Genomic DNA, 23,146 nt, shown 5'->3' with positions numbered 1-23,146 from the left:
TTGATAACTGACATTTCTTTACTTCCTAAATTTTTACCTCACCATTCAAAGTTCAGTACTTGAGAGCGTGAGTCCATATATCTGTTCAAAGTTCAGTACGTGAAAGAGACATGTCACACCCGAGATGTGTACTGAGTAGTTGTCTTACCACCAGTCCACCACAACCACCATGTGGCTTCTGATACACCCAGAAATAGATTCCGCGTGACCGATATAGCGACGACAATTCACATACACATCACCATCACGTACACATCACCATCACGTACACAGCCATTGATGATAAAACGCGAATTACTGACCTTCCAGGATTCCACTAGAGGCTAGAACTAGATAAAGAAAAAAAGTAGACTTCCGAAGCCTTAAAACTTCTCCATGTGCTGTGTTGTTCCTGGCACATGCTAACCATCGTGCATGGTGCAAAACCCCAAAAGTCAGTCTGCACTCTGCAGTAGTACAGCCTACAAATTTGACGTATCCTTAATTCCTAATTGGAGTTCACAACTTGATTTTACTGTACGTATACATGGCCATCCGCTTAGCAGACACGTGATACCTGTCGGTGATATTGCCATACAGCGTTCAAAACCATAGAGCAAAAAACCGCAAACAATACAGTTACTGTCATAAGAAAAGGCCATACACCATGAATATGGCCACCATTGTACTACACAGCAAAATGAATATATTCCAGAATGTTCCAGTTAGTGTTAACTTTGCATAGAACTCCCATGTTTTTCTTAAGTGATTTACCCGGAAGTGCATAAATATTCACTTCACTGTTGCAGATCAGAGACGTCAGATGCCTCACAGGTACTGACGGAGGCTCTCGCCGCTGAGGGTTTCCATCTCTTTCACAATCTCCTGGGCTAGAGTCTTAACAGGGAGCTCCACGTCCTCGAGTAATTCAGCAAGGAATGGAATGGTCTCCGGGAGGAGAACCACGTATTCCTCCTTTAGCTGTTGGACCATGTGCCTCACAACCTTCAGACCGAGCATTTTGGGGCGAACTTTGTCACTCCTTGTCCTCATCAGCACCTGCAGATATTTGAAAAAATGAGTAATTGATAGTCCCGAGCTCCCCATGGACGTAACACAAGGACTGGACAACTAGAACTGAAAGTTTGAATTACTTTTAACGAAATGTGTTGGCTCACTTTTGATGGATTAAATGATCTTTTAAATTATTATAATAATAATAATAGTTAAGTTAATGCATCTCCAATCTCACTTGTCCATTATCTAAAAAGAATGAGCTGCGAGCATAGTGCTTAGTCCCCACCTCGTGGTTAAGAGGCTTCCACAAAACATCTGACCGTGCAGTAACTGCCATTTGCCCCAAGCACAAAACAAGAGTTTCATCAACTTCATCAACTGATGGAGCTTCTGGAACTGATTCAAAATGTTCAGGTGGCTCAATAACAAACTGAGAAACAATAGGTTTCAAAAGAGCCTGCAAACAAACAACCAAAAAACCATGTTATGATTACATATATAAGTTTACCACTACTGCTTACTTCTTGGCCAAGCAAAAATGATACTACAATGCAGAAACAGTGCCCGTTTGATCAAAATATAGGTAGGGGCACAGCCAAAGACAAGACAGTGCAATGCCAGTATAACATTTAAAGATAAGTAAGTTGAACCTGAAGAATTTCCTTTCTAAGACCAGGATATTATTGAAATGAAACAGAAAACAAGAAGGAACTTCCGATGCAGCTAGTTTTCTGGTGACTTGTAAAACCATTACTAACTATGATAAGTGAACAGCTAACAAAATTTAAACCTCATAGGTTATGAAGGATCTGACCTGGAAATTGGAGGAATCAAGGATCTTCTGGTCATTGTCGTAAAGGAAACATTTGTGTAAGGATTTCAACACCAGGGCCCTTAAATTCCACAGTTTTGGTCCAGATAATTTATCCTTCTGTTCCACTGGAGCATCTTCAAGTTTGGCCTTCTTCTTCTTTTGCTTGGAACTGATCAAAGCATCATCTTCTGATAGATATTGTACAGATCCCTCAAGCAGGTACTTGAAGTAAGGTGTGAACAAGGACCTTTGGAGAAAAATGATACAAATAAGGCAAAAAGGGAAACACGCACAGAAGGTAGACAGCAATATCATGCTTAAGTGGCAAGTAGTTAGTATCAGAAATATAGAATGCTGCCTTTGATAACAAAATGATCCAATAAACAAATATAGGAGATTAGCACAAGACCAAGCTAGCAAATCACAATCATGACAAGGATATCCAAAACCATTTGTAGATAATACACAGCAATCCACCAACCCCATCCCAGGCCAGTTCCTGACACTAATGGGAAGCACAAGCCCTAACCTAAATCAAGAAAGAAACAGCATGTTTTACCATGGCATAGTTCTTGTATAGTCGTATTTCCATCAATAGTACAAGATTTATTTCCATCAAATATTACAAGATATTGGTACATTGAGGAGCAACATTGAGACCAACTTAGATTGGAGTGTGGTCAGTAGGTCATAATTGGATGATCTAATCAAATGTACACCAACACAAAATCATGAGTACTACTGCGCTTATGGACAGGTGGATTTCTGGTGCTAGGTCAGTTATCATTTGTGTACAAATGATGGTCATGAACCCACAACCAATATAAGGTACTCCAATATAGGTCAGTTACCATTGGTGGAGTATTACGTTTTGCTCATAGCCACCTGATTTTAAACAGACAATGTAGTATTTTCATTTTCCGTTACCGTACTGTACACGTAATACAACATTCAAGTAAGGACAAAGCTAATTGGTTTTAGGGTTTAAAGAAGTTTCATCAGAATAGAAACATACAGTAAGCAGTAAGCAAATCTACTGCGAAAAGTGGTTTATGAAGAATGTTCGCAATTTGAAACATATACCTGTGTTTTTCAGCGAGGCTGTTCACCAACTTGTAGAAAACAATTGCACGGTCCATACTTCTCTTTGATGTGGACCGATCAACTTCAGACTCTGCCCATTCAAGAGTACGAAGGAAGAGAGGCCTAAAAGTAGCCTCCGTAAGCTTCATTGTGAGAGTGGTAATGGCATGGATAATACTTTGCTCGACTATAGCTATATTCTTCAAGGAGTCCAAATGTTGACGGCGGAGATCAAGAGCTACCAAGCAATGCTCATAAACTTTTGTATGGTAAGTTCCTACAGCCAGCCGATCCATAGCACCAACTAGAGTAGAAAGCATTTCAAAAGCCAAGGACAGACTTGCTTCTCCACATTTGATAGCACCATTGTACAGATTAAGTAAAGGTGAAAGCATAAGTCGAACCTGCAATGGCAATAATTTGATTAGATACAAGTAGAAAGCCATTGTCCGCATAATTCAAGACTTCAGGATATGCTAAGATAGAACGTACTGGAACTTTGTCAGTCAGTAGCTTCCGAACGTCAGCTGCTTTTGCATCCAATTTTTCATCATTTCGAGAAGCACACTCCGGATGCAAAACCACCAAATCCAGAATTTCTTCCAAATATGGATTAACAAATTCACCAAGCTTTTTGACAATCACCTCGACAGTTGTCAATACCGACAACAATATGGGTATAGCTTGATTAGAAAGTTTAGCATCAGTTTTAGTGGAACTGTGAGCATATTTTCCACTAGGGCAAAATGATACTTGGTGTGATACTTGCAACATATTTTTCATGATCAATGGAAGCTGAGGTAATGCTTTTGACCCGAGCACGTTTATAAGAGAGCCTACAGTGTAGATTGACCTAGAAGAAGTAACAGCATCACCAGAGTTGATGTGATTAGTGATTTTTGCAAGGCACTTCCTATATGCAGGATTATCAGAGGGATATTCTTTTGCCAGTGTTTCAAGTGAAGAAATAGCTGCAATTCTCACTGAACTGTCTGAATCAACCTCTCTGTCAACCAACTCTAGAATCTTAACGCACAACTCACTGAAACAAGGGGCAGAGCTCTTGTCCACTTGAAGTGCAGTAGCAGGAGTGCTATGATTTAATTTTCTAGCTTTCTTTTGCTTCTTCTGGATCAAGCTATTTCCCTTTGCAGTTTCGCACAATATTCCAAGCGCCTGTTTGATAAATATACATGTCATTTCAATTGCGCGGGGTCAAAGTTGTTTCAAGTGACTTAATAATTGAAAAATACTAAATAAGACATAGAACCAAGGTGTACTTTAGTCATTAACAAAAAGTTACCTTTCTTTTCACAACACTTCTTGAATGTTCTAACATCCGGCTAATCCCTTTGAAATACGTTGAAGCACACATCCAGCCTGCGATTACTTTTAGAATTGTATTTGCAGAGTCTCTAAGTTCTTTTAGAGCATCACCAGAAATGCCAGTTTTTTTGTCTCTGACAGCCGCAACGCACAAGACAACCTCCTTCATAAGCTCTCCAAGAGATCCCTAGAACAGACAGATGAATATCCGGTAAATCCAAGTTTCAAGCACAAAAGAGTAAGAACAACCACAATTTTAACCAAGTGAAATACCTGGATAGAGTTAGCAGCTTCCTCAGAATCAAGGTCAAAAATCAACTCTGTATCTTGCAGCTTAAATAGGATAAATTGCATCGCCAAATGGAGCATAGGAAGCAGATATTGTTTCTCATGCACCCTGATTTCTTGTAGTAGCTTAGAAAGACAATGAAACCATAATTTATATGAGTATTGGTTGGTTATATTGACTGCCAAACCATACTCCCACTCTTGTGGCATGGCTCTCAAGGATAGGGCGCCCTGGTGTTCGGGAGAATGAGAAATACGGCCAACCAATGAGTGCAACAGACACATGATCACGGTGCTCAGACATTTTCTCTCTCCTAACGTCCTTTAAACAGTGCAAGTAAAGTTAGTTAGCTACCAATAATGAAAATATGAATGTTGATGGAACCTAAGATAGATAATACCTCAAGAGGTAAACCATGAGAGTAAGACGCCTGTGTTCCACAACATCAACCAAAGCTTTAATGAATAACTACAAGAACATTAACACATAGTCTATTACCCTATTGTTTTATTTGCAGTAAAATGTAAAACAAAAGGGAACTTCAAGGAAAATAACAGAACCTCAAGAAGATTGTCTATACTTGTGATCCTTGCTAACCAACATGGGACTAAAAGGGATAATAAGTCCTCCAAAATGCGTTGCGAGTGGCTGTCATCCTTCAGCATAGAAAAGAAGAAAAAGGTGTTGTAAACAAACCAAACTAAGAATTGGAGAGAAACATTTAAATATAAGTAAACTAAAATAAAATGAAAAAACTGAAAAACTTCACAAAGTAATTCCTGAAATGAAATTCGATAGACAACAAACTTCACTAGGATTAAAACAAAATAACTACCAACAAATTGCACAAACCTGTTTCACTGCATCCCCAATAGCGACGAACAAATCCTCAATACTTTCTGAAACAACTTGTGGGAAAGCCTTAGCTAATGAAGCAATCAATGAAAACCCATGATTACGAGTTCCTAGATCTTTAGCAGATTGTATACAATTAATAAGGAGGTTTATATCTCTACAGTTGAACAGTTCATCCTGCACAAACACATATAACCCATGAAAATCAAAACCACAAATATGAGAAGGCAGACAACAGATTTTTCCTTGAAAAAAATGACTAGAGTAAGCAGTAAAATACTTGGTGACCGGATTGCAGTGTATCCGTAATATCTTTGAGAATCAGTAGTACCAACTGCTGGGCTTCTATCATGAAATTAGATAAATCAGGATTTTCAGGAGAGGCATCATGGCCTTTGTTATATTGGCAAACTATCCCTAAAATCCATTGATCAGAAAGAAGTTTCGATAATAACTGGAAAAGTGGTTGTAGTAAACATGTCCTGCATGGAAAGTAGCAAAACATCAATAATAAAAAATATGGGAATTAACCCCCAGACAAAAAGATTTTGTAGTACCAGACCTTTGAATCACATCCTTCTTAAGAAATAAAACATCTAGAAGAGATACAAGAACAGAAGCGGTAGGTTTTACTCCAAATAGATCATCAAAATTCTTGAATATGTCATGATTCAGATCCTCCTTTCTCTTTATTCTTTTTGAATTCATTTTTTTGTCACCTTGCGCTGCAATCAATTCAATAAATTTCACAGCTGTGGAGGCATGAACCTGCCATAAGTAGAAATAGGTAAGGAGCTAAGCATTAACAGAAGTGATATAAAGAAACGGATATCCAATATCTATATATGAACAAGCCTAGGTAAAATGCTACCACCTTGTTTCATGGATTATCTCTTTTTACTATTGTTTTGGCTTTTCAGCCAAGTAGAAACCCTGGAAACAACCATTCATCTTGTAATACAAAACTACTATTGATATACATTCCCCCTAGTCATGATAACATGTTTTGGACATCAGCACAGTCTCCAAGATACAACTTTGATTAATATATTAGCAAAAAAAAAAAAAACTTTACAATTATGATGGTTCGGGAAAAAAAATCTATAGTCAACTTCCATGTATCCAATCTAACAATTAAAAAGATATTGATGCTTACATTTTTAAAAGTTTAACTAGAAGTGTGTACTAAACAACAGTATCTGGGATCCAAGGGAGAAAATGTGTACTATCTGTATATATATTTGTAATGACTGCCAGATTGCCCACAGAATAAATGATACTGTTTTTGAACGCTCAAAGGCACCAAGTTTAAAATATGATTTGCAGGGGAGTACATTGTCCCATTAATGTCTAAATAAAATGAAATAAAATCAGAAATCTACATAAAGTATATGGAAGGAAAAGGTTAAAATTTGAGGGATAGAAATACTAACATTAATTCGCAGTATAGCATCTCGTGCCGCATTTCGAATTTCAGTGTTTTCAGTTCGAAACATAGAAATAAGGCTTGCAAATACTTTTTCCTGCAAATTTACAATACCATAGATTAGTTGATCTACTAGTAAATGATGTAAGATGAGTTGCATAAGATAAAAAGGGTAATATGTAGAGGTGCAATTCGAAATCAAATCAAATATGCATTAAAGATATACATTTTTTTCATTTTTAAGATCAAGTGCATGTCAAAGAAGATAGCTAAACTAGTTAAGGATGCTCTATGATACATCAAGTGGCGAGGAAACAAACTATCCTATCTTCTAATGATATCAAGAGCTGAATCAAGGATATCATCCATTAGAATAATTGAACAATGAGAATTTGGTGACTAGGAATAGAAGATAACTTGATACGGTTACTAGGAATAGAGGATAGAAATAACTTGGTACAGTGATAAGGAGGAGTAAAGGCTATACATCTTAGCGTGAAATACATCTCATGCAAAATTCAAGTTCATGCTTTTCTTTTAAATGAAGGACGCCAACACAATGTCAAGTATTAATAAGAAAAAAAAAGAACCTGAGTATCAGTCTTCAAAAAATCAAAGAATACTGGTTGAACAGCTTGCAGTGCAGTAACACATGGCATGACAACAACAGGATCATCTTGAGCTGAAACATCAATCTGCAGTTTCATACCGTCAGAGCTAACCCTAGTAGTCAGTAGATAAACTAGGTCTGTACAGAATTGATGGTTTTTCTCACCCTTAAAACTTTCAGCAAAGCTTCAGATGTTTCAGAGCTAACATTTGCACTGTTAGAAACCGAGAACATTACCTACATAATAAGAGTAAATTAACACATCTGCAACAAGGATATGTCATGGTACATGTTATGTTGCCGGCACGCTTACCTCCAAAAGCAAGCACAAGATTTGTATTTCATGGGTGGACATGATCTGCCTAGACTCACATCCACTCTGATACTGATTGCGCCGATCCAGAAGATCAAACAATAAAGACTTCACATCTTCTACATCAAACAAGATGCTTCCTACTCCTTTCAGTATTGACAAAATCATGAACTGCAACATATATATTTTTTTAAAAAAAAATTAACTCCCATCCAAACCAATATCATCACTTTGGGAATCTACCTGTATGTGCATATCAACTTGCATTTACATAACTCAACATTGCAGAACAACTGACCTTTCCATAAGAAGAGAGCTTCATACCAGAGCGCAAGATGAAGTGAAGGATAGCATCTTTTGTTGACTGGTCAAATCTGTAATAGACACAAAAACTAACTTATGCTCCAATTAACAACAAATTAACAACAATAAAAAAAACAACTAGAGAAATCATCAAATTAATAGTAGGAAAAATATGCACAAAATATGAGAAGATTTTACACTTTATACATCAATCTGAAAAAACAATCAAGTTGCCTAGTTAAGCAGAAGGGTGCTTCTTCTTAGCACACAACATGCATCTAAGGCTCTAAGCATACACGATAAGTATGATTGTGCACACACAAGAAGGGTAGGGAGTTGCAAAACCCAAGAAACATGTAACGGGCATTATTTGTTGTGATCAGGGAAGTATAAAATACATTAATATAGCGGGGTTTCACAAAATTAAAGAATCAATTGAACATGCAAGAACACTACTATTTAAATATACAAACTCCAGTATGGAGGAGCCTTCTTTGTTCACCCAGAATACTAATGTGTTATTTTCCAATAAAAAAAGATCCCCAGCTGTCTTGTATAGTTATATTATCATGTGTGCATTTAATTTAAACAGCTAACATGGCAATGACCTGCCCATTCACCTTTAAATAACCCCCCTTGCACTGTAAGCTAGCGAGTGTTAGCTCAAATTGATTTTAAGAGCATAAGTGAATAATGCTAGTTAAAGAATGTCATGGATGTGGTTTAAAGAAGACAATTCATCAAGAACCCAAAGTTTAAAGTGGAACAAACATAGGTGTTCAATAAAAATGAAGCATTTGAAAGAGAAAGGAACAGGGATAACCTCTCATGAAGATTTTCAGGGACCATCAAATCTTGACTTGGGCTCAACAGTGATGAAATATAGGCAGGTAGAAATCTTGTATCTGAGGATATCATGGTCTTTTGGTTAACCAGTGACCCAAGGAAAACACCGAACGTCGGGGACAGCATGCATTTGGGCAATTTGCTGCCATTTCCTGTTGATATAATAATTACAGATTACAAAGGTTAAAGTCAAATTCCTCAAGTTGGAAATAAATATGACAGGGAAGCAGGCGAACAGACCATTTCTTGAAAGTGATGCACTCAACCGCTGCCACACCAAAGATAGCCCCTCAATGCATTTGAGAGCAGAGGACCTTACATCCTACAAAATAATAAAATGAACATGTTCAGCACACTAACCAGCTGTACAGTCAGCAAAAGGAAGAAACAGCTTATAGTTACCATAGAAATGGTATTTTCTACACAACGCTAGTCATACCTTATTTTCATGAGCAAGTGGGAGCATAACACAAGGAAAGCCAAGCAGAAGCTGCACACATAAGCTTTCATCCAAACTACTGGTTTCAGACAAAGCACATACAGAACAAATAGAAGCAAGCATAAGAAGACTCTCCACTCGAACTCCAGCTGAAAAACCTGCATAAAAGTCCATAAAAATTGGAAACGGCTTGACGGAATAATGAAATGAAAAAAATAATAATAGAAGAGCAATCAAACAACATATGAACTAGTCAGTAGGCACCAATGAATTATAAGATTGAGAATAGTATCGCAGTTTAACAAACTATTCTGAGGACATAAGGAGTTGAACTGGTTGTAAAATGAGATGGACAACTGACACGTCAAAGTGAAGGCAAAAGAGGTTAGATAAAAGCATGACACCGGAAGTCAGAAGATTATCAAGGTTTTTCATCTATCAATTAGCTGGAATACAATGACAAGATGAGTTTATCTAAGACAGAATAATTGTAACAAACCTTCATCTACAAAGTATTTGGAGATAAACTGAAAAGGTGCCCTGGTGCAGTTAACCATTAGATACTGTAGATGCTTCTGGAAGATGATTTTTCCAGGTGATGTGATGAAGAAGAGAAACAAATCATCAAGCAATGTATTTCCACCATCATTAATCTGCATAAAAATATAGATTGAGGACGGTGTTCAAAATAATCAGAATTCATTAGAAAAAAGATGAAGATTTTACTGGTTAGCAGTTGCATTACCATAGAACTCTGCTTGATATAGGATGACTGTACTCTTAGCAAGCCCCAAAATATGCATACAAGAATTCTGGCATTCAATGCCTCTGTGTCATTATTGAAAACATGCTTCACCAGTTCTGTAATGCACTTCTCGAGCTTATCAATGTTGATCTGCATAAACAAACACAAAAGATCACTCCAAGGCCTACATAATGGGCCAATTCTTCCAATGTTGCAACACAAAATAGTAAACTAAATCAGAAGTACCTCGTCACCAACACGACCATCTTTGGGCTTTATTTGACACCACTTGTTCTTGAGAACTGGCAGACAAGCTTGGCACAGACTCATTTGCATGTCCAAAACTGCCCAAAGGAAACGACACATTAACTCTTCAGTTCCTCTATGTTGCTAGTATAGCTTAAGTCTAATAGATGGTAGGAATAGTTTTGCATTAGCCGTACACTAACTATAGTTTGTGAGATCTTTTGACCTGACACATGCTAAGAGGAAGACAGATTCTAGCATCAAATCTACTATAAACTAAAGTTGGAATCTTTCTTTATGCTAGTCGGAGGCTCTCTCAGGAACCCCAGTATTAGTTTGAGAAGGCCAAAAAGATAGAAATTCACACATTAATAAGAATCTTAAGCCTCCGTCTATGACATCTATGGCTGAGGTCGGATATAATGGAATAGGAATACATGTAGTAGTGACAAACAAAGTCTTTTGTAACATGCATTCATGGATTCATGTTGACCATTATTGCAAGCAATATGTAGCTAAGTTCTTTTTTGTAGCAAAGCACACTATAAATTTAGTTTAGAATTATATATGCCCACGCATAGCCCTTGCATAGAACACATCATATCTGTTAGGATTTCAAGAGTGACTAAGACATCGTATTAGATCTTACAGTAATAGGGAACACATGATAATATCCACAGCTGAAGAGACTTATATTGCAACCATCAGAAGGTTACTAGAAATGGTAGAGCATAACTGTAGATACAAGGATGGGCATACCTTCAGCAGGAGCAAGCAGTGACTGCAATATTATGAGTAGAAACAAAGCTCTTGAAAATGCACTTCCTTTTCCAGCGTCAGCCAACCACTCCACATGCTTATTTGGGTTCGCAAGGAAAGTTTCAGAAAATGCTTTGATATTCTTCATGTTAATGGAAGCTACAGACTCTGGACTGATGCCCTGTGAGAATACAATAAGAAATGTAATTACTAAAACGATTAAATGGGAGGGGGAAAATCATATGTTTTGAACTTTTGATAGCAATAGATTATTAGATATGGAAACAAAAGATTTTCGTTCATAAAAGTAATAACCGCCACATATCTAACCAAATGTTTACAAGAGTTCAATATATGGATACAATGAAAACGAAATCAATGAGGCGCCGCTAATTGCAGAAAAATTGTATGTGGGGGGTCACTCAATAAGAGCACAGCAATGATCAACATAGGACAGGATGGAAAACAGCCAGAAAGAAACTTCACCTTCATTTTATCAGTTGTGATCACATTGTATACAAGTGAACTACTTGTATAAAATTCCCACTGTATACTCTTAGCTAGCTCTAAGGCCTTCAAGTTTACCCTGACAGTCTGCATTTTGATTTCAACATTGAAGTGAGAAAAGTTGCGGAAAGTAAAAAAAACGTGAAGCGGATAGTGATAGAAAATAAGTTAACCTTAGGGTGAACAATGAGGAGACGAAATACTACTGCAGCGATGTCCTTTGCATGTTCAATATAATGCAACCGATACTCTATAATTATCTTTTCCAAGCATGAAACAGCGACGTCGCAAGCTTTTGATGCTTTTGGACCACCTAATTAGCAAGAAAAAAAACAGGCATATGGTATTGTCAGAAAAATAAGAAGGGCAATGCCTGTGCAGAAGGTGACAACTATTTTTCCATGCGGCACAAGTAGTTTATAAAGTAACAGTGTATTGCAGGACATCTCACTTTGCATTCTCGACAAAACATGGGGATCCCACCAAGGTTTAAACATAGGAGAATAAACCAACATACGAGAAGGTGAACTTACTGGAAAGAAATCTCTATTGGTATGTACTGAACAGTAAGTGCTGTAAAATAATAACATCGACACTCTTAATATATCTTATTTTGCTTTTTTCTACGTCGGTCTGGGGCACAAAACAAATACTTGTATTTTATTTAAGCTTTTATCTCCTCTAGAAGTTTGACATCTTGCAAAGTTTTATATGACAAGTAGACCAAACTAGCTACAGATCCTTGTGAGTACATAGAATCCTAGCAGCTAAGCTCTAATAATTCCTCTAGAACATCAAATAATTAAAACAAAATAAGAGGCCAACAGAAGGCCAATCAGACACCCAATGAACATTACCCACCTTTGTGAATGATGTTGATGCAATTGGCTAGCAGATCATCATACACTTTAAGAAGGCTAACAGGACTGGCAACAGCAGCTAGTCCTTCTATGGATAAGGCAGCTTCAACAACACTTAGATCATCATCATACATATTGTGTATTATTGCATCTTGCATGTTGATTAAGTTCTGCAATAACCCAGATAAGACAACAGTCAACATTTGAACAAAGAAAGCTCTAAACACAAGAAGGCACATAAATTGCATGGACATACATACATACAACAATGTACAATTACCTGTGGATTTAGATTATGGTTCTTAAAGATATTGGATGTAGCAATTTTGGACAGAGCAGATTTACGGACTTCAGCCTGCATCATGAATAGAACAATTTGAACCATAGCAACAACCAGAACATAGAACAAGGCAAACTATTGGCCAAATGGCACACCAAATTGACTATATCAGAACATACCTTAGGGTGGTCCAGACTGAACCAAATGTTAGAATCAGAAATTTCAGTTGGCATGCCCTTGCTTTCATCAAACACTAAGCCCAACAAATTGGAAGCAAAATCCTCTCCAATTGAGTTAACTTCGGAGTTCTGATGAATTAATGTTTTGAATCAACATCAGAAGTTCAAAAAAGGTAAGCAAAAACCAGAATATAGAAACAAGAAGTTACATAGGTGACAAGTTTGCCAGATTGTACCTCAAGAAATTTATGGATAGCATTGCGAAGCTCTTTTGGATATTTTTTTCCAATTACATTCAAGGTTTTCTTTGACCATAGACCTGAGGAACAATAAGTCAGTTGCAATGAGGATAAAATTGTCTTCTATATGATCTTTTGCTAATGAGATAGCTGGAATATAAAGATCACAAGGCATCTACATATGATGGGCATCAGTCTGTGCACAGAGAGGATGACCAAAAATAGATCACTTGATCAATTTAAAACAGAATGAAGCAGATCTAATAACCACCAACCTGTGCGGTTCATATCAAGGTTTTCTGCTGCCTGAGATGCCTTAACACAGTGGTCAAGAACCTTGTACACAATCCTTTCAACAAACTTCTCTATGTTTAGGGTCTCAACAATTTCAATCAGGTGTGAGTGGCAGGAATCGTCAGAAGAACTGTTCACATGTTGTAGAGTCATAACTAATGCAGTGACAAGATAAGAGAAATTTACACAAATAATCCATAAGAAAAATCACCTGTAACCAACCAATGATTCAACATAAAGCCTAATGAACCTTTCAATGTTAAACTCACAGCATAATACAGAAAGGATGCCAGAAAAATCCCTGGAAAAGAAATCAGCACAAAATAACTAATGCTTAGCTAACAAAAGGAGAAAATAAGAGACAAAATATATACATGAAGTGTGTGTGTGCGCGCGTGCGTGTGCGTGTAGCAAAAACAAGACAAAAGACAATGTTACCTGATGTCTTTCAGAATCATCAATGGCTTCTTAGGGAAATCAGTAACTGATTGTGACTGCAAAAATAATGGATGAATATCAAACTTTCTAGTTAACATTTACGTTGGCATATGAAATACAAAAAACAGATGTCCCGTACACAATCTAAGTGTTCTTATCGGAAAAAAAAGGTGTCAGATGAGACCTGAACAAGACTTATAATAGCCATCACTGTAACACGGAGCCATGGTAAATCAATCGTGTCCAGCGCATCATGCTGTGCAGCCCTTGCAACAAAGAAGATCAAATTCTGAACAAGTTTTGGGGCTAGTGTTTCTCGTGTTGCCAGTACTCCAATAATCATCAGCGCGCCAGCCTGATCATAAAGCAATTGTCACAATGATATAGCTTTGAGTTGTTAAGTAAAAAAACTACATAGGTTAGGAGCAATCAGACAACACGATAAAAGGTGCACAAAGTGTGCAACAAAAGCATCTGCATGAGCAAATATTTCAGTTGTTCGTTTTCAAAGAAATAATAACACCATAGTAAGACCTCAATCTTAGTAAAAAGGATTAAGTGGGTCATCATAACTGCACTAAGTTAAACACTTTCCAATCTAACCTTATAATCTTGGTCTCCCTTCATTGCAGGATTAAGCGAGTCGAACACAAATCCCAACACCCTCTGCACAATATCTGTGTCAAGCTTGGGAATAGCACCCAAGCACTCCACGATCACTGCAGTGCAAAAGCAGACAACTGTCCTCGAGTGATGGAATTCCTTTGTTGGTGCAGCCTGGAAATGAACATAAACATGAACTACAAAGCTCGAAAAGCAGAGCATAAGTCACTGATAGAACACACACAGAAAGTCCCAACATACATAGTTGCAGATGGTCTCCAGTACAGCCTTATCACGGATGCATTGTTGCACCATTACAATCCTGGGTGGGGGTGCACCAGAAGACTTCACAGCATCAAGAAATGCCCACTTACTATTCCTATAAACAACTCATCGAGAAGAAATAAGCGAATAAAACAGATAAGTGGATAAAAATAAGCTTAGAATTAAGTCTGGAGCTTTCACACTCACCCCAAGTTAATCAACTGCACAATCCGAACAAACGTGTGTGTGTCATGATATGGCAATGCACATAGCAGCAACTCATCCAAGTTGTATACATGCACACTACAGGAACATTTCCAAAAGGACAACAGAATTAGCTAGAGACAATAGCAAATGACGAGAAAGTAGCTCGGTTCAGTTCATACAGGTATCGGCGGATAAGATACTCAAGTGTCTGCATGGCAGCTTGGAGCTGCAAATAGCCAGCTAGAAGGCGAAGGTAGGAGGAGATTGACTTGTTGAGCTTGTCATTCTCTTTGGTAGTTAACTGCTCACGGTTCACCTCAAGGCTAGTCTCGCTAAAAAGTGTGTTCCTGTACCTCCGAAATCTCTCATTCACGCCTTCAAGGTGCTCCAACCCTAAAATGAAATAAGAGCTCAAGTATTGCAACTTTGCAAAGGGAAGAGGGGCGTTTGATGCATTCAAGTGAACTGGGGACCGAGCTCCTAAGCAGCAAATCAAGGAACAGTAAGCTTTGGATCGAACAAGCTGGTGCCTAGGTTTTTACCAGAGAGGGCGATTGGGAGGATGGCGCGGAGGTCGATGTCGGCAGCCTCCTTGGCGTCGAAGAGCACGGACGGCCGGGTGATGGGCCGTCGTGCGGGCTCGGGCGCGGCGCCGACCGCCGACTTGATGGCTTGCAGCTGCGACGCGATCGAAGACATCTGCGGTTACCAGTGGGCAAACCCGAGAAGTCAGGCGGCGCGAGGTCACCTGGTGGCTAGCGGCGGCCGGCGAGCGAGCCGAGGCAACGACGGCTCGTGGCGGCGGGCGAAACGGGGGGACGCGGCACCGGGTGGGCGCTGCTGCTGCGCCTGCCTCTTCGCTCGGAAGCGTCGCCGCCGCTAAAACCCTAAACCCTGCGCGGCGGGAGGAAGAGGAGGCGGAGGCGGCGGCGGCGGCGGGAGCGGCTGCCTGCTGGTAGTTGTCGTAGGGTGGTGTTGTTCTGTAAAGTAGGGGAATAATGGGCCTGAGAAAGCCCATTTTGTAGGCAAGTTAGGCCCAAATGGCTCGCTTGGTGTGCCCGCCTCGCTTTGGAATAAGTCCACATTGGGTCCCTGTAACATCCTGAAAATTCCCAATAATAAAAATCACTAAAATTTTGAACTTTTTAAAACTGTTGCATCATGCTGGTTGTTATGATTGATATTGCTTGCCAAACCGTAAATAATCACAAAGAAAGTAAAGAAAAGATCGACATTTAAGCAATAGATATAATTTACGAGAATATATTATTGTTAACCCTACAAATATTTATGCACAAGATAGTAAAGTCAAATATTAATTTCTATTATAAATTACAAATTAGATATTAAATATTCGAACCATGATTGATAGCTTGATGTCACAATTAGCTAAAGAATTAGTAAGATTAAATCTAATTCATTTGAATCCAATCTCACATGAAATATAAGAACACATGAAATAATGATCACCACTGTAATGATCGTATTTATAAATAAGTAATTCACCAGAATATATAGATCGATACTTAGAACATTTCGCCGAGTTCCTCATGATATGAAAATCACTCATATAAAATAATGGTCATATAAATAAGAATATGTGAGTGTTTAATTAAACAATTGGATTAATGTTGTACTGAGTCTCAATTTATATTTATAGAATGAATAGACCTACGTAAAATGCATTGTTATACAAATAAGTTCATTCAATGTGCTATTGTAATAATAATGGCCACATTAGGATATTTTAATTAATTTTAGAACCCTCGAAGCCTCCAAAATTATCTAGGTTAATTTTAGAATTAGACCCCATTTAAATAATGCAATAGAAAAATATATATATATAAGAATAAAATATGGGTAATATTAAATTTTGGTCAACTTTCATCTAAATTAAAACATATATTGGGTAAACTCCATTTGTGTTAAATCTAGAATTTATGGGACAAGTTTTAATAGGAAATAGGCCCCAAAAGTGGATAAATAGGAAAAAGTCACTGTTCATTATGGCCTAGGTGTTCGATGTGGTCCCCTAGCCCTTTCCCCTCCTCTGCCACACCACGCCTAGCCATCCTCGCACCCCGCGCCGCCACGGGCCGTCACCGTCGCCGTCGCCTCGCTCCGCCGCTGCCACCGCGCGCAGTCACGCCGCCTCGCGCCCCACGCCGCCGTCGTCGTCGCTATCCGTCGCCGCTCCCGCACCGCGCGTTGTCGTCGTCCCGTCGTCGCGCACCTGTCCCGTCAGCCCCGCGCCCCTGCCCCGCCGCGCACCTATCACGCCGCCGTCGCGTCGCCCGTCGCGTCGCCATCGCCGCGCGCTGCGAGCCGTCGCCGTTAGCCTCGTGCCCCGAGCCGTCGCGCGCCCGTCGCTGCCGCCGCGCGCCGCTCGCCTGTCGCCATCCTGCCCGTCGCGTCGCCGCTCCAAGCCCCGCGCCGTCGCGTCGCCGCGCGTCACCATCGCCTCGCTCTCCGCGCGCCGCGCCGTCCCATCGCCCTCAGGCCGACCACCCCTCCCCGGCTGCCCATTGCTTCCCACACTACCCTCACCACCTCCCCTCCCTTTCCCCTCTCTTTCCCATCCCCGGCGTCGCCGCCTCTTTGGAAGCCGCCGCCGCCGCCGCTGAGCCGACGCGCCCCGCCGCCGTGCTGCGCCTCGTCGCCGCGCCGTGCTCCGCCGTCGACCCCGCCGCCGGTCAGGTGAGCCTCCCCCTTCCCCACCGCTTGTCGTCGCGCCGCGCCGCCCGCCGGTTCTAGCCGAGCCGTGAGAGAGAGGAGAAAACAGAGAAGACAGAGAGAGAAAAGAGAATGGAGGAGAGAGGTTAGAGTGGGCCCCACGTGATTAGTAAATAGTAATCCTCCCCTTGATCTTTATTAGTTAAGTCCCTTACATGTGGGGTCCCTATGATTAACATCTATGGAAATTCACTTATATATGTTGTGTCCATGGCAGGCCGGTCCCACGGGTCAGTCTATGTAAATTATGGAATAAAAATAAATGAATTAGGAACAGTACTGTTTCTCAATTATTCAAATTTGAATCTTTGCACTAGCATAACTTATTCATTTTAACTCGGATTTGAGTGAAACTTGAACCTAAATTCATCTAAATTCATAAGCTTTCCAATGGTATATAATTCACTATTTAATAAAACATATTTATAATTATTAAATAATTAATATCAAATGGGTAGGTGATGGTGAACTTAAAAATGTGCTAATATATAAAATTGATATTGTACAGTAGAGTAGATGTAATAATATTGGTCTTTAACATGTTTTGTTACTGTAGCAACCACATAAATTAATTATAATTAATGTTTTAAATTAATAGGAGCATAGGAAGTATTAGTGCCATTAACTAATAGATGTCCATATATAATTATGTCCATGACTTATAAATTATTTACATGAAGTTTAGCCTTACATTAACCTTTAACTTTTAACTTGTTTATGAGGAATAGGAGCAGAGTGGCTATGATAGAACCACCTAAATAAGGTTGAGTTGGTTAGCATCCAATAATTACTCTAACAGTAAAATCATTTATCAACCCACTTAGATCACATATACTGTGTAGCTTGTAGTATATATATAGTTCGGTCAACCTCCAGTGAATAGCCAACGGAACCATCCTGTACAGTGAACAGCCAAGCCCTTAGTTGTTCTTGAACACTCACATATACTGTACAGTCTATTATAGCTATACGTTGTAGTATTAAATCGCTTGATTGCATATATTAAAATTAAAGAGGATATATGACAAACATGTATGGTGGATAAATACCAATTATAGACCTTGACCTTATATAACCCAAGTCCAATTGTAGATTAGGATTAATCATTGTAAAATTATGTGATGGGATAATCTGTAACCATAATATGATTAACCTAAACAACTCTAACATACAAAGCATAGATAATTATTAACCTTTTATAATTTATTGTGACAAGTAAAATATGTTCATAATTAAAGTAAAGCCTCCATCAATTAAATAATAATACAAATGATTCACTGTAATTATTTGATTGATCCTAAATCCATCCGACAACAGAACCTCTAGTATATGACCACTTTATTTAGATAAATGCATGTGTAGCCATAATCCTTCCATAGTCATTTGATAGACTAAACCACCGATTAGCCAAATATATCTGTATCCCATAAATGCTATGTTGGCTAACTCCTAAATAAATAGACCACGATGACAATAGAAAGATTAAGAAACTTAGCCCTTAGCATGATTGGAATCCATTAGTAAACACGAATAGTACATTTTGTTGTGCATATTTGATTGTTGTTTGAATGTTGGTTTTTCTCACGTATTATAGACATTGTATATCGGTTAGTCGTGAGGCAACGTCTGCAACTTCCAGGAGGTGAAGGTTGATCAAGATTACATCAAAGAATAAGGACTATCCTGAGCAGGCAAGTCATCACTATTCCTTGAACATGTTGATCCCAATTGCGAAATTATTTTGTTTACAAATAAAATTGCATGCAATGATGAACATCCTACTTGTGATTATGCCATGCCTTGATTATTGTTTACCCCTTATGCCTTCGTAACCATGTTTACGTATGAGTCCCTAGTCAATTATGACAATTGCTTAGAAATGCTATTCTAGAATCATGCATACTCATATTTATCAAATGCTATATGCTTGGGCAATTACCTTTGGGAAGGTAATTGAGATGCGGCATGTGGAGACATGAGCGCTACATTGCCATGATGTTGATGACATGATTTGTGAAAGGAGAAATAAAATTAAACAATTGTTTTCGACTGGGGCGGACGGAGGATTTGGGTGGTATCTGGAAAAGGCTAGTACCGTCCCCGATCAATTAAGGACCGAGCCATGAAGTTAAGCATGAAACGACCCCCGTACAACCGCACTTCTCGTATGGGTATAGACCTAGCGGAGTAGATAGCTGAGCGGAGGCAGTATCCATGCATAATGGTTTCTTGATGTGTGAGGCAGGGGCTCTACGGTGGGGTAGCCATTGGTAGGACCGCGAGGCGGGTGTCTACAGTGGTGTCGCCATCGGTAGGACTGCCATGTGAGAATCTAAACATAATTATAACCTAATGCATGTGTGAGTCTTCCTTTCCCGGGTGCGCCAGAACTCCTCTCACTGCTAGAAACCGTGTACACCTAGAGTGCATGAGGACTCAAGTTCATGGAGCGGGTACTGCCAATGCGAGGTTATCGAAAAGCTTTTCCGTGACGCATCTCATGTGTTGGGACGAGGCTCATGTGTTGGGCAGTCGCGAAGTGCGGGTAAAGTATACATCCACTGCAGTGTGAGTAAACCAAATCTGTTTGTCACACCCCGAAGTTCTTTCCCAAGCGTAAATTGAAGTTATAAATGGTCTCAAGAAAATACCTATGTAAAGCAAGAGTAAACCTTAATAAATTAATGCAAATAATAATCGGAATTGGCATGTGGAATTTTTTTCTTGAGTTCTACATGTCGAAATTCGCTAACAAGATTTTTAGTGGAATTTTCAGAGCTCTTGAAATAATTTTAACCAATTAAAATTGAGCATAAGCAATATTTAAATCCCTGGGAAAATTCTTTTTCTTTTTCCTTTCTTTTCCTTTCTCTTTTTCTTTGAATGGGCCACCGGCCTATTCTCCTTCCTTCCTCCCCTCCCGCTGGGCCGGCCGAAGGCCAAGGCCCAGCTAGGCCGCGCGGGCCGGCCGCCCGCCTCCTCTCACCCGGGTCGCCGACAGGTGGGGCCCACCTGTCGGACCCGTCTCCCACCTCGCACCGCGCCACCGCGCCCGCAACCACCGCCGCGCCCACGCCTCCGCCTCCTCCGGGCCACGTCAGCCACGCGCGCGCATGTGCCGCACCTCCCGCGCCCACTCCCCTCTCTCTCCCGCCCGTGCCCGCGCCCGAGATGGCCGGGATTCGATTTTCGAATCCCGCCTCTCTCTCCTCCCCCACTCCCCGCGTTGGCCGGCGAAATCCCGCCCCTACCGGCCACGTCCGGATTCCCCTCCCCTATTTAAGCTCCGCCGTCGCCCCTCTCTCTTTTTCCCCATTTCGCCGAACTCCCTCGTGCTCCCCATCGCTCCCGCGCCGTGCAACCACCCGCCGCCGCCGCTCCCACTACTCCGGCCGCCGCTAGCCGCCGCTAGACTCGCCGCCGCGCCGCGCCGTCGCCGCCGTCGGGTTCGTGTGGCCGAGATCCACCCCGTCCGCCCTTCCTCCGTCGAGATTCGTTGCCGAAACCCGCATCCCCTCGCGCTCCGGTGAGCTCTACCCCTACCGCCGCCTTCGGCCATGGATGCCGGCCGCCGTGGTTCGCCTCCCTCCCTCTAACCTCTCTCTTTTCCTCCCTTAGGGCATTCCGGACCTCGTCCGCCCGTCGCCGCCGTTTGCCCGTGGTCGCCGTCGCCGTTCGCCGTCGTCTTCCTCCGCGCCGGCCACCCTTGGTGAGGCATCCTCTCCCCTCTATTCCCCTCCCTCTCCTTCCTAGCCGCCGCCTTCGCGCCGCCGCCGCCGCCGCCGGTTGCCGTCGCCGGCAACGCGTGCGCGCGCGCGCGCCGTCGCCATCGCCGTGGCCGGTCGGCCGGCCTTGAGCCGAGCTGAGCTGGGTCGCCGTCGCCCGTCCGATCGGCCCCGGGGCGATCTGGGCCATCGGTCCCGTGGACCGGCGGTGGACCACCCGCGTGGTCCCGGTCCACGGTGGACCGGCAGCCTTGGGCCGCTGACCCGGGGGCCCCACTTGCCGGCGCCCCTCTCTCCCCTTGAGCCGCTGACATGCGGGCCCCGCCTGTCGGCGCCACCCCCCCCTTATGACGTCAGCCCTAGGATTTATTGCGCAATAAATGATTTAAGGATTTTTGTTATAGTAATAAACACAGTGAATCTTCTAAAATTCATAACTAATTCATCCGTGCTCCGTTTAAGCCCATTCAAGTCTCAGTAAATCAAGAAAATTGTGTAAAATCCATTAAAAATGGTTTTGTTCTCTGTTTCAGTAGTCTTATAGCCTGTTTGTATTGTTTGCTTTGTATGTCGCTTAGATTTCGGTTCTTCCGACGCTCCGGTGTACTTCAAAATAGTCGCCGAGGTTCCTCCAGCAGCAAAGCAAGGCAAGTTATGCTTGTCACTTGAACATGTTGATCCTATATTGCAAACGCTCTATTGTTTTTCTTCAAATATTGCATTGTTTTATAATGTTACTATGTGATGTTTACCTATTGTCATAGCCATGCTATTGTTGTACCATGTTCCTTTGTTAGCTTGTGTTATAACATGAATAGACTTTGGACTAGGAATTGCTTAGCCATGCTTAGTTCAACTAGTACACAATGGGGAAAATCCTATTAATGTTTAGACTGTTGGTTCTAATGGTATTGTTGGATTAGTGCCACCGCTTTGGTGTTAGTTAATTAAAATGAATCACATGGTGGGCTGTGGGTGCATGGTTTTGCTGGTCGCACCCATGGCAGTTAAGGACCGGTTCGCGGGATGCCCTGGAAGAACTTATCGTACTTACCACAAGCCAACGTGGGCAACGGCTGGGCTTGTAGTATAGCTTTCCTCTAGCTGACGCATCCAGGCAAGGGTGGGCGTGATGGAGCGGGGCGGGCCCTGCGACGGCCTCTGTCGCTTCCGGATTCACCTAGGCACGAGAGGGGACTGCCCGCTACCTTGCGAGGAGTGGGGGTGAAACCTGAGGTGTGGTGTGCTTGGTTAGAGGGGGTTATGCGAAGGGTCCTGTCACGGCCTCTTTCTGGTATGTCGTGGTGGCATGTCGGCGCACGGAAACGTGTTGTGGGGCTATGTCTTGTGGTTACAGTTGTACACCTCTGATCAGAGTAAAACTATTCGAATAGTCGTGCCCGCGGTTATGGGCGGTCAACCAGATTCACCGTGATTAGTCTCACCCTAGTTTAGTCTAATGAAATTGGATAGTATAGGTGGATGGTTGGGCCTGTTGCAACGTGGTATAGCGTTGGACAGTGGATGACTAATATTGATTAATTATTACAACTGTTTAATTCTTCCAACTTCTGTTTATAAATGCTCGCTTTATGCAAATGAACCACTCTAGCTCTCCTTTGATAATTCCCTGCATCATACCCCTATTCCGGTATGACTTGCTGAGTACAGTGGGTAGTACTCAGTCTTGCTCTATTGTCCCCAACCCCAGAGTACGAGTATGTGTCAGATGGTGGCTTCTCTGAGGAGTAGGCTTCGTCCGTGCCG

At 41.2% G+C, this 23,146-nt stretch overlaps 1 protein-coding gene across 2 annotated transcripts; it reads right to left on the bottom strand.

Moving 5' to 3' along the window:
• Positions 1-600: 600 nt before the first annotated feature.
• Positions 601-15,855, bottom strand: LOC4336577 (uncharacterized protein At3g06530). 2 transcript variants are annotated; one of them, XM_026024521.2, is made up of 40 exons: positions 15,670-15,855; positions 15,464-15,599; positions 15,101-15,314; positions 14,922-15,017; positions 14,712-14,829; positions 14,451-14,624; positions 14,032-14,202; positions 13,848-13,903; positions 13,621-13,710; positions 13,391-13,539; positions 13,113-13,195; positions 12,877-13,005; positions 12,698-12,772; positions 12,419-12,587; positions 11,731-11,870; positions 11,537-11,644; positions 11,051-11,231; positions 10,292-10,389; positions 10,046-10,195; positions 9,800-9,953; positions 9,301-9,458; positions 9,102-9,183; positions 8,839-9,013; positions 8,011-8,086; positions 7,713-7,883; positions 7,565-7,636; positions 7,380-7,484; positions 6,797-6,886; positions 5,926-6,131; positions 5,644-5,845; positions 5,361-5,540; positions 5,069-5,164; positions 4,909-4,976; positions 4,493-4,829; positions 4,197-4,406; positions 3,386-4,069; positions 2,894-3,297; positions 1,811-2,057; positions 1,283-1,453; positions 601-1,038 (listed from the first exon to the last, which is right to left on the bottom strand). In XM_026024521.2, the coding sequence occupies exons 3-40, from the start codon at positions 15,133-15,135 to the stop codon at positions 808-810; spliced, it is 6,141 nt and encodes a 2,046-aa protein (XP_025880306.1). In that variant the 5' UTR covers positions 15,136-15,314; positions 15,464-15,599; positions 15,670-15,855; the 3' UTR covers positions 601-807. The 2 variants fall into 2 exon arrangements, with proteins under 2 accessions (XP_025880306.1, XP_015636082.1); XM_015780596.3 differs by having other exon boundaries at positions 15,464-15,855.
• Between the last annotated feature and the right edge of the window lie 7,291 nt (positions 15,856-23,146).

The sequence above is a fragment of the Oryza sativa genome, chromosome 4 (assembly GCF_034140825.1).
Source record: "Oryza sativa Japonica Group chromosome 4, ASM3414082v1".
Classification (NCBI taxonomy): domain Eukaryota; kingdom Viridiplantae; phylum Streptophyta; class Magnoliopsida; order Poales; family Poaceae; genus Oryza; species Oryza sativa.
The sequence above is the reverse complement of the archived record's forward strand: the minus strand, read 5'-3'. Positions and strand labels throughout refer to the sequence as shown.

Bases quoted from the DNA above. Each gene is read 5' to 3' on its own strand.
- LOC4336577 (XM_015780596.3), bottom strand. From the start codon at position 15,620: ATGTCTTCGATCGCGTCGCAGCTGCAAGCCATCAAGTCGGCGGTCGGC. The intron at 11,871-12,418 runs GTGGGTAATGTT...CTTGCTAATTAG, and splicing joins CATCAACATCATTCACAAAG to GTGGTCCAAAAGCATCAAAA. The intron at 10,196-10,291 runs GTACTTCTGATT...TTGTTTATGCAG, and splicing joins ATGGTCGTGTTGGTGACGAG to ATCAACATTGATAAGCTCGA.